The sequence below is a fragment of the Trachymyrmex septentrionalis genome, unplaced genomic scaffold (genome assembly GCF_001594115.1).
Source record: "Trachymyrmex septentrionalis isolate Tsep2-gDNA-1 unplaced genomic scaffold, Tsep1.0 scaffold7, whole genome shotgun sequence".
NCBI classification, from domain to species: domain Eukaryota; kingdom Metazoa; phylum Arthropoda; class Insecta; order Hymenoptera; family Formicidae; genus Trachymyrmex; species Trachymyrmex septentrionalis.
The window spans coordinates 4085022-4097450 of NW_017305884.1; the positions used below are offsets into that span (position 1 = coordinate 4085022).

Consider the following 12429-nt stretch of genomic DNA (forward strand, 5'->3'; position numbering starts at 1 on the left):
ATGTACATATATAAATTACTTAATTTAATAATAAAGTAATTTGTAATGGAAAAACAAAATTGTTCTGATATTTTAATTGCTTTCGGAATAATAAGTTTATAATAGTAAATTTTCAAATAATAATTACACATAATAATTTTTTACATAATAACAATTTTATATTTTGTATAAGTGTGTATATGTTTAATATTATACATTACATATTTTAATTATTATAATTTTTATATGATATAATATTATACATACATTTTCCGTAAGTGACGTAGTCAAAAATACCAGCTATTTCGTCCGGTGTTTCAACAGGATTTGTCATTGGATGTGTTGAAACCGAAGCATCTTGTGACAGAGCAGAATGTACCTCGTAAACCACGAATTGATCCATGAAGTTGTAGTCTGGTAATATCTAGAGGATAGAAATTTTATTACTATTTGAAAATTATTTGTTACTTATAATTATATTGTTATTTATAATATCTGCGTTCTTTATATTATTTTAAAAAATTACTGTACAATTGAATTTTTCACAGTAAACGGGCACGTTCTTTTAAAAATTTGAGAAAATTTTAAAAGTAAAAAAGAATTAAATGTTAGTTGATTTCTCAAATTTTTAAAGAAAAATGATTCGTTATATTTCAAATATAAAATATTACGTACTCGATCAGATGTGAACGACTCGAAATATTGCGCGAAACCTTCGTTAAGCCAAATATAATCCCACCAATCGCAAGTAACGAGATCTCCAAACCACATATGAGTAAGTTCATGCGCTATTACGGTAATTATATATTTTTCATATGTAGCTGTAGTTTCATTTTTGTCGTAGAAAAGTCCATATTCGCTGATAAAAGAATTAGATTATTTATACAAAATTAGTTACTTAAAATCTAAATTTGAATAGATAACATATACCTATTTCAATAATTATTAAGAAAAAGTAATATTATTACCGGAAAGTAGCAAGGCCCCAGTTTTCCATTGCGCCCATAGAGAAGTCTGGAATTCCTATTAAGTCCAGCTTAGGTAAAGCATAATTAATGTCCGTAATATTTTGCAATACGTCAATAATTGCTATGCTGATATTTCGAGCGTATTTGCCATATGCCGCGACTTCTGGTCTACCCCATACGTTGAGAGTTACGTTGTCAGGCTCAACCGCTGATTTAAATTTAGAGACAACAAATGCAACCAAGTATGTTGACATACTGACATTGGTAGTGGCGAATGTGTCCCACATATAACTATCGTTCCTAAATAGTAAATAATTAATATAATGTTATTGATTTAGGTATTTTTTTATACTTGAAAATTATTCTGCGAAACATGCAGTAGTAGTAAAAAGTTTGTTAAATATATTTCCATTTATAATTACTTTGGATCTTTAGTTTCTGTTAAGCGTGGCATATTACTTAGCGAAGTATAATTATTTAGCCTTTGAATGTTAATTGTGAAATTTGATTTAAACGCTGGTTCGTCGAAACAGGGGAAAGCTTGTCTAGCATACGTAGGCTCAAACTGTGTTGTAGCCAGCCAACTATAAAAAAATTAACAAATCAAATTAAATTAAAACTAGTATAATTAATTATAAATATTATTAAATATTTTTACGTATCAACATTTATGTTAAGTCATAAGTGATAACAGTTCAATTAAAAAGTTGAAAAGTGAGATTACAAAACGCTTTCATTTTTTTAAATAAATTATATTAGATATATGTATTATTTATTAATATTGTATATTATAATAACGAATGTTATACTCACTGTTGCACTCCGTCACTATCGACATACGAACTACGATAAAATCCATTCATTTCATCATTAAGAATTCCGTTAAATTGGATTTCCGCTATTATTTTTTCATTTGTATGTACGTAGCTGGATAAATATATTCTTAGTTGTTGTGGGATATGTTTTGTCGTATAATTTTGTACATTTATTTCTGAGTCATTTCTAAAGACTTTGACACTTAAGATGTTGAGTTTGTGAGCATTGAGAGCTATCAAAGTAGTGTTTTCCTGAACTGTCATGTGTATTTTTACTTTCCCTGTGAAAGTGCCCTTTTCCATGTAAGGTGTAAGAGATATATTATACAGATTTGGATTGAGCGTTTTTGGTAAGCGATACGTATTGCTGGGAAATAGAGTGTCCAATGTTTTAAAAATTCCTGGAACTTTTCTTTCATACCAATCAAATTCATTTTTCGCCGTTGCTAAATAAGAAGTGACAGAGTTCTTGAATTCTGGTTCTTTTTGAACCAACCAGTCGAGTAATTTTTGGTACTACGAGTAAAAAAAAAATTTTATTAAATAAATATTAGTTGATTAATTATAATATGAAGAATTCATTTAAACTATATTTTATTAAGAATTTGTCTTATTTATATAAATATTTGATAAAATATAAAAATTATAACACAGAAAAGTTTTGTACTTCAACGAGTTTAAAGAATTGACATTTTTTACGTAAATTTAAATAAAGCTTTATTAATATTACAAATATTTTCTTTTATTATTAAATTGTTTTCTTAATTTAATATTTAATAAAATGTATATCACGTATATATGCAGAAAAATTATTTAATTATATTGTTTTTTATAAAAAATTTTTAAAATTTGATATAGATATTTTTCTTGCAATTTTGATTAAATAAAATTAAATTAAAATGACATAATAAATTACCTGATTGTAGAGATCATAAGTAGATAATCTGCTTGCCAATGCGTTCACTATATTTGCAATTTTGGTAGAATCATTAAAACTGTAAACACACACACAAATAAGAACGATATTTATTATATTGCAGTATTAGAATTTTTATTGTACAAAGTGTTATTTACTTACTTTCGGTGCAGTATATCATCGTAATACGTTTCAATTACTTCCATGACAACTTCAACGCCAACTAAACTCTCATCGTAAACGCTTGAGAATACTTTTGCACTATCTTGATACCGTATTTGTGAATTCTCCGTGGCTGCCTCCCGTAACAACCTTTATTTAATATAAGGAATAATAAATAAATTTAATTATTCAATTATATAAATTTAATTTATTTAATATAAGAAATAATAAATAAATTTATTATCACTAATGCAATTAGTTTAGCATTACAATTTTTAAAAAAATTAGTTAATAAATTGTCTGTTATTCATAAAGTTAATAGAACGGCATCATAAATATAAATATTAGAAAATTTATGAATAAATTATATCCTTGTAATTTTTATACAACATATACTGTTATTTTATAAAATAATTGATAAGTGTAGATATACTTTACGAATGCTATTCAATTATTTTTTATAACTTCTTGACAGATAATACTTACAGATAAAAAAAAGAATATAATTATGCATACTTACATTTTTAAAACATCTTTATTTTCTGAACAAGCCAATGAATTAAGAATTACAAGCTTATCTGTGATCACATTGCTATTTAAATACTCATTCCAGAGAAAAGTGTAACTTTTATTTGTCTTGTCCATTCTCATGGCTGTACAGTAAACAACATCGCGGTAATTTGGAGGTATTCTGTAAGAAAATCAATAATTTAAATAGTTGATATGATATTATGTATATATATATATATATCATTTTTATTTGTATCTTTATGTTTTTAATTGTGTGTGTAATTATATATCAAAATTATGTACTATAGAACAGCTTTATACTAAAGAAGAAAAGGAATATATTTTAATTTGTTTTTGGACTCACATTTCTGAACGTTGTTTCTGTTCGAAATATTTTGCAGCGGAAAATTTACAATCAGCTACATCTAATTTACAAGCCCATTTGCGAGTGTGTATTCTTAATATCTTAGTAAGATCATCATCGCTGTAATCTTCAAAGCCAATTCGTGCGTAAAGTTTTTCTATTAACGATGTTAACCATTTCTAAAAGAAAATCATACATATTAACCTTTCTCTACGGAATTGTTTATAAAATTCTTGTAAAAATAAACATAAAAAAAATTGAATAACGATTCAAAAGTTAAAATAAATTTGCAACTTAAAATAAAATTTGATTTATATAATTGTGACATACGTACTTTATATATGTCTTCATTATCGCGTCCTACAAAACGATTGTTTAAGTAAGGCAGATTATTGAAGAATGCACGCCAGGGGAAATAATTATTTTCTCTTTCCAAATACATTGTAGCAGATATAACAGTTTCGTAATCAATATAGTCTGCTCTTGCAAGGTTCATAAGATCATCAATTAATGCTGCACGATTGATTTCGTGAATTGTTTGAATGTCCTGGGTTTTAAGATAATCAATCAGCTTCAGCCAATGTGGTTTGTTATAATTTACACGGTAATAACCTAAAAACAAATATAAATATTTGTAAATGCAAAAATCTCAAAATAGCGAATATCATCAAATAATGCAGATCCGTACATTAAAAATTATTAAATATAAAAATTTTTATATTTGTCATTCTTTCTGATTTGTGTTAGTTCCTAATTTGATTTGCATAATTACCTGATTGCTGATTGTTGAATATTAAAAGTGATTCTGGTGATAAGTCCGATTGTTTTCTTTTCATTGTCGCTTTTTTTGTCAACCAAAATTTCGGCGTGGTATTAAAATAATCTGAAGTATTCTGAACTACTGCCCATGTAATTGGGATGTGCCATATAGTATCATCAGTTGTATTCTCATGTTCTTTAGGGAAGAACCGTTTTTGTTCCAAAAATATAAAATTTGTTGAAACAGAGACATTAACAATGGGATAGCCAGGTTGAGTTGTCCACGTGTCTAAGATAACTTTGACATCATCTTTTAATCCTTTCTCATCTACTTTTAGTTGAAGTGATGCATACAAGTGGTCCGGTGTGGCAACGTTATATTTTCTAAAAAATTAATTAAAAAGTGATTTATTCTTCTTAATAAAAATATCCGTTCAAAAAATAAAATTTTAAATTGTTATAATTTAATTGTTATAATTAAATTTGTTTTCTTGCTAAAATTTAACTACATTAAAAATATATTAAACATATTAACATATTAATATTTAATATATTAAAAAATTATTCAGTTAATTAAAAATTTCTTTTATACTGTAATAATATTTAAATTTAGCCGATAATATGTTTATGCACAAATAATTAGAGATATGAAAATATTAATTACATTTTACAAATTCAAAACATACATTTATTTAGCTATATTTATCTATGACTAAAACATAATTAATGTACAATAATTAATTCAGTAAATGTTTGACAACATTATCATTATTAAAAATGAAAAACGTTCAATTTGTTAAAAGAATATTTATTATAAGAAAGATATTATCGTATTATATACCGTTTGTTAAGATAGTCAATTAATGCATCGTTAAACACGTCAGTTCCATATGTTTTTTCGATCATTCTTAATATGCTACCACCTTTGTTATAAGTGATTGTGTCAAATATACTCTGAATTTCACGATTAGTTGTTACATTTTGACTCATGGGATGTGTAGAGGAAGAACTGTCTGCTTTGAAAGCAGAATGTACTTGGTCAACCACAAATTGCGATTCCAACGTCTCGTCATTAAACGCCTGGAATGTAAATAATAAATTTATTATTTAAAGAAATATTTATTACTTAAGCGCAATATTTTTATTTTTATTTTATTATTATACTAAAATGTAGAAAGATATGTATATGTAAAAAAGATTGTAATTGACGTATTTGCAGTCTAAAAAAATTATAAACCTTTCTTTAATTCTTTGAAAAATTCTATATGTATTAAAGATTTAAATTTCAAATGTAATAAATTGGCATTACATCGGCGGAGTGTATTAATTACGTACACGAGCAGGAGCGTGATATTCGAAGTATCTAGCAAATCCCTCATTCAACCACACATACTTCCACCATAGAGGACTGACCAAATTTCCAAACCATTGATGTGCGAGTTCATGAGCAATCACGTTTCTGATATCTTGTTTATTTGTGATCGGCGAATGATTCTCGTCATATAACATACTCGTTTCTCTGTATGTTAAAAGGCCCCAATTTTCCATTGCTCCTGCTCCGAAATCGGGCAGCGCAGCCATATAGAGTTTTGTAAGTGGATATTTTTGCTGGTATGTCGTTTCGTAGAAGTTTATCAATTGAGACATTACAGATAGAGCGTAGTCGGTTTGATTGATGGCATTGGGACGTGCGTATACAGATAATTTAATTCCGTTAGTTTCGTTAGATTTAGACTCGAAATCGGAAACGAGAACTGCCACTAAATATGTCGACATCGGTACTGATTCGGAGAAGGTATATGATGCACCATCATCGCTGCAACAATTTTTTAAGAACTTTTTTTAATTTTTGTGTTTCAATGAGATTTAACAGTCATGTCAATTTTGTTCTTAAAATGGCAAATGTACTTATAATGTTCTCTATTGTTAACACTGTAATATTTTTTAATAAATTAATATTCAAAACACACACAACATATTTAAAGCACACGTTTGTCATCAAAAGAGATATTAATATTAACATTTTATTGATATTAATATTTATTAATCAGGTTTCATTTTCCTTTCTATTAGAGATAAAAATCATAATAATAACAATATTAAAATAAAATGTGTTTGCAATTAATGCAAAGTTGTAAGAAAGAGATTCAATTAAATTCTTTTTAAGAAATACATTGTGCATACATTATCCTTAGCACGTGTTCCGCCGTATTACTGATAGGTTTGTAACCATTTTCTCGTACGATAACTTGAATAGTGAAATTCGCTTTCATTGCTGGTTCATCAAAGCAAGGGAACATTTTTCTGGCGCTAACGGGTTCCATGTGCGAGGCTGCAAGCCATCTAGTACATCAAACATTTAATTTTTAATGAAAAAATTTTTGTCAATGTAACTCCGATATATACGTCGCATCTAACAAAAACTTAATCTGTCAAGTATTATTTACTGTATTATTTACGCTAAATGAACTATACCGGTAAAAACTTTGTACTGTCTATAGAGGTGGGATATATGACTACTCATAGGTAAGATGTGTGGCTCATGATAAACTTACAAATAATGCTTAGAAATAAGACGTAAAATGACACAATAACTTAAAATGTGTTTACAAAGTTTTATTAAGGAACAAGAATAATAAATATGTATATAAAATAATAGATATTAATTATAATATTTTGCATATATTACAAGTGTTACGATATAAGGTACATGTAATATTGTAATGCACTATTGTATTTAATGCACGGAATTCAATCCGCGCACTTTGAATGCTTTGAGTAAATTCTGTCCGCTAAAAATGCCATATATATCCCATATACAATACATGACATTAAGATGAATAAAGATTATAAGCTAAGCACTTGTATTTTGCTCTACTCTATTACTATCTACTCTATTACTATCTCTATTACTATCTCTCTACACTTATATATCACTAAATAATCATTATTGCAATATCTATAATAATCATTTTATGTAGGTTATAATATATGATTGCGCTATTTACTACATTGATTTAACTAACAGCAATTTTATTAATAATTACAGTAAAGAACTAAAATTGTAACAGAATACTAATATAATATAAAAGCATATAACAGAGCAGTTGTGTGCAAATTATCCCTACTTCTTCTATTTTTTCTGACTTCTATGATGTAAATCTCCGCGCAGCGTAAATATTAGAGTTATTTTAAATAAAAAGAAAATAAGATATAAAAAATATTTCTTTACTACTTATTAAGTTACTATTTTTAGCAAATAGATTTAAAAAATTAGAGGAGACAAGAGATAAGAAGTGTAAAGAAATATTTTTTATAAAAACGCGAATTTCTTAAAATAGAAAAGAATATTCAAGTAAATATTTAATGATAACTTGCACAAATTGAATAAATAATATAATAATAATGTTCAACATTACCTAGTTCCTTTTTCACTCACGTAAGAACTTTTGTAAAAGCCACGAAGTTCAGCATTCAAATGACCTGTGTATTTGATTTTGATGTTCAATTTTGTTCCAGCAGTTAGTTCTTTTTTGAGATATATAACGTAGAATTCATATCGGTCTACGAATTTTGTCTTTAATTGTTCTACTTCTGTTTGATTGGCTTTCACGATTACTTCGTAAGGTTCAATTTCCGACAAGTGTAAAATAATCTGATTTGTTGGTTGTATAACGTCGGCTTTGATCGTCACTTTTCCATCGAAGGTAAAATTGCCATTGAGATGAGGCGTAAGAGAAATGAAGTAATGTTTAGGATTTATATTGCTGGGTAGGCGAAATGCTAAGTTGTCGTATGTTTGTAGCCATTGAGTTGCAGATACCGAATAGGAGTTATACCAGTCTAATTCATATTTAGCGACTTTTAAGGAGTACTCCAGAGATTTTTGAATTGACGAGAAGTTTGTTTTGTGAGCGTTTATGAATTTTTCGAATTTGTTTACTAAATTTTCGGTAGAGAAATGCTGCGATGCTCCATTGAGGATTGCGGCTATTGTACCCTGTCCTCCGTAGCTAAACGGAAAGTTATATGTATATAATATCAACGAAATAAAATGATTTTTTTAATATATCCGTTGATATCGTTTAAATAATATTTTGTAAAGCTCAAAATAACTTGAAAAAATATATTTTATAGACTATATTATGTATAATGCATTTTAGTATGCAGGTGCATTATTAAAATATTATACCTCGCGTTTATTTATGTGATTAAAATATTAAGTACTTATATTCTGTTTTTCTTTATGAATTAATATTGTATAAAATGACTGCATTATAAAAATAACTTACTATTCTTCCATCTGTTGATGATATTTTTCCACAAAGTCAAGAACATATTCCGCGCCAAGGAGGCCAGAATTATAAACGGCTGCAAAGACGCTTGTACTGTCCTGTTTACGAATTCGGCTAGTACTATAACTGCTAATGGCAGAGTTCAGATATCTACACGAAAATAATAGAAATAAATTTTGTAAGAAAATATTATATAGCGTACATACAATATTTGCTTAAATTTTATCGTAATTTTTTTCTATCGGAATTATAACTACGATTATACATATAAGTCAAATTAACGCTACCAAGAAATGTTAAAAAATTTAAATTACTTGTATATTATTAATGTAAATTCTTAATTATATCAATTAATTAGAAAACGTTTAAGTTGTTTCTAGATAACTTATTATCTATAATAAGTATTACAATATATCTTTATTTTGCTATCTTAAACAATAGTACTTCTATACATCGAGCGGTAGCGATAGTTCAATCACGTTTCAGAGTATATTTCAAGCCTTACTTTTCCAAGATGGTGGTATTCTGACTGTATCCCAAAGCCTTTAAGATAACAATTTTGTCGGTCGCACAATTGGAATGAACATATTCATTCCACAAAAAATCCCAGTCTTCAAAAGTTCCGTGTCTTATGGCTACATAATATGCTGTGGGTCTTTCGTTCGGTTTGATACTATTAAATATTTAACAATTTAATGTATATATATATAATGCGCACACACACATACACACACATCTTATAAAGATACTTAGAGGCTACTTGAATACTAAATTTTATTATATTTTATTTTATATCATATGTATATACTATGAAGATCTCAAAAAAATGACAGAATGTTTCTTACCGAGTAGTAGCATCTCCTTTCCATTTTTTGTATTTCTCTGCATAATTGTTTATACATTCATCATTGCCAAGCTTACAGAGCCAATTATTGACTTCTTGTCGTAACAAAACTGTTAATCTATCATCATATTCCTGATCTTCATATCCTAGTTGAGCGTTTATGCCATCGATAAGAGACGAGATATAGCTCTAGAAAAGAAATATAAAATAAATATTGTTATAAAATAATATGTATAACAGATTTTTTATATTTTTTACTTGAATTTATATAAATATCTTATAATTCTAATTGCTTGAATGTGCATTTAAATAATTTTATAAAAAAAGAAATTGCAAATTATTCAAAAAAATTTGTATGATAGACAATTATAGTTGAGAATTTCTGTTATAATTAAAATAAGTTTGTTTGTTTAATTATATGTGGAAATTAGTGTTCTGTAATTAACAAAAATAAACCTTGATAAAAGGATGTTGAATGTCGTGTCCTGTAAATCGCCTATTTAGGTATTCGAAACCATTAAATGCTGCTTTAAAGGGCAGATAATTAGTTTCCCTTTTAAGATAACTCAATCCTTCTAAAATCGTATCATAATTTAGATATTTTGCTCTACCCAGATTTAATAGATCATCTACAATGCCGGCTCTATTTAATACATGAATATCATCCAGGTTGCCGTGTTTCAAGACATTGAAAATCTTTTGCCATCCACGGCTGTCATAATTAACACGATAAAAACCTGTAATAAAAATATCAAAATTAATGTTTTAGTCACAAAATTATTTTGTCAAAGTATTTTTTTAATATAATACATTCTATCAATTAATAACAATTTAATAATTAACATATAATAATAGTATAATTGTCTAATAAAATAACGTGTATTAGATATTACTATCACATATTCACATATAGCTCTATATGTTATTTTTGTGTAGTTAAAAACACTATTCTATACTAACCTGATGATTGAATGTTGAATATAATCCAGTCTTCTGGATTAATTTCGTAATAAGCGGTACTTCTTTTGGTAGATATCCAATATTTTGGAATTGTGTTATCGAAATCTGGATCTGTTTGTGTAGTAAACGTGATTGGGACATACCAAGTGGTATCCGTAGAAGTTTCATTCAAATTTCTCAGAAGAAAGCGTTCTTGAGTAATATTCATTATACCGTTGTCATTAATAGCGATTGTTACAACAGGGTATCCGGCTTTTGTAGTCCAAGAATCCATTATTGTTTTTACATCAATATATAAACTTGATTTTACTGCTTCCCATAAAGTGTCTGGATGGCCTAATCCTTTCTCTTTGCTAAAAGATGTATTATGTTTGTAATAATCCTTCAAACGTATTAAGGGAAAGAGACATTAAGAGATTTTATGAGATATCAGTGATTTAAAATGATTTTAATCTATACAATATATAATCGAGTATAGTAATAAATCAATTTCTTGCGTAAAAAATAATATATGTTAAATTAATAATAAAGGCTAAATTAAAAAAAAAAGATTTGTATATTTAATTAAAATAGTTGTTCTCACAAACTATTCCTGATTTTATAAGTTATGCAGTTTTTTCAATAAATATTTTAAAATCGAATATCTTTTAGTAAATTAATTAATTTTTCTAAAATACAATAATAGTTTACTGTACTTACTTATTTTTTATATAGCTGCGCAATGCTTCTTCGAAAATTTCGTTTCCAAATACGTGGCTCATCATACGTAGAATACTGGCTCCTTTAAAATAGGTAATAGTATCTCCCACTTCTTCGATTTGCGATGTACTAAAAACGTCCCGAGTCATCGGAAGAGAAGATTCAAGACCGTCCGCTATTAATGCAGGTTGATGTTGATCTACCACGAATTGTTCCGCCATGTTCCATGTATCCTCAAGCTATAACAAATAAAAGTGTTAGAATACAAAAGCAAAATTTATTAATTGAATTTTTGTAAAATAATGTAAAAAAATGTTAAAAAATTTTGTAAAAATAAGACTTTTTTTTACATTTTTTGATATTATTATGAATGTCGAGATGAATCAATCATTTATTTTTAAGAATGTTAATGTAATGTATGATTACATGGATTGAGCAAAATTAAATTTTGTAAAAAAATTAATTAAATTTATGACATTTATATAAATCTCGTTTTTCTTTTCAAAATTATATTTTAACTATATTCGATGATGGTTATATAAAATACAATAAAATCTTCAGTCTTACCAGTGCGGTACCGAAATATTCAAAGTATGAGGCAAACGCTTCGCTAAGCCAAAGGTAGCTCCACCATTGTGGTGTTACTAAATTTCCGAACCACATATGCGTAAGTTCGTGAGCGACCACGGAAGCCACATCTTGCTGAGCTAACGCCGATGATTCTTTCTCATCGTACAGCATTCGGCTTTCGCGATATGTTACCAATCCCCAATTTTCCATAGCTCCGGCATCAAAGTCAGGAATGGCCACCATGTCCATTTTAGGAAATGTATAATTTTGATTAAACTTTTCACTAAACAAATCGAGGGCTGCAGTACCAATTTTTAACGCATAATTAGTCTGATCGATGGTGGATGGTTTAGACCATACTTTAAATTCAAATGAATTTGTAACGTTTTCAATTTGATTGAATTCCGCAATCACAAAGGCTACTAAATACGTAGACATTAAGTTGCTTGGGCCGAAAACATCCCAGGTTTTACCACCAGGTGTTCTTAAAAGCAAATGTTTCACATATATATTAAAGCAAAAAAATTTCAGGCAAGAAAATATATCGACAATTAAACTTTTTTGACACTCACAATATGGTAGAATTTA

The 12429-nt window shown here is 27.6% G+C and overlaps 1 protein-coding gene across 1 annotated transcript in view; it reads right to left on the minus strand.

Annotated features, from left to right (window-relative positions):
- Positions 1-12429, minus strand: part of LOC108753415 — a 48316-nt gene that overhangs the window by 5146 nt on the left and 30741 nt on the right. Inside the window, 22 exon segments of the mRNA XM_018494956.1 lie at positions 247-403; positions 655-838; positions 948-1247; positions 1370-1531; positions 1761-2278; positions 2679-2757; positions 2841-2990; positions 3361-3531; positions 3715-3893; positions 4049-4326; positions 4487-4857; positions 5315-5553; positions 5809-6289; positions 6658-6816; positions 7893-8486; positions 8766-8918; positions 9274-9441; positions 9614-9801; positions 10069-10349; positions 10573-10925; positions 11272-11510; positions 11839-12325. Of these exon segments, the coding sequence (XP_018350458.1) occupies positions 247-403; positions 655-838; positions 948-1247; positions 1370-1531; positions 1761-2278; positions 2679-2757; positions 2841-2990; positions 3361-3531; positions 3715-3893; positions 4049-4326; positions 4487-4857; positions 5315-5553; positions 5809-6289; positions 6658-6816; positions 7893-8486; positions 8766-8918; positions 9274-9441; positions 9614-9801; positions 10069-10349; positions 10573-10925; positions 11272-11510; positions 11839-12325 (5891 nt within the window).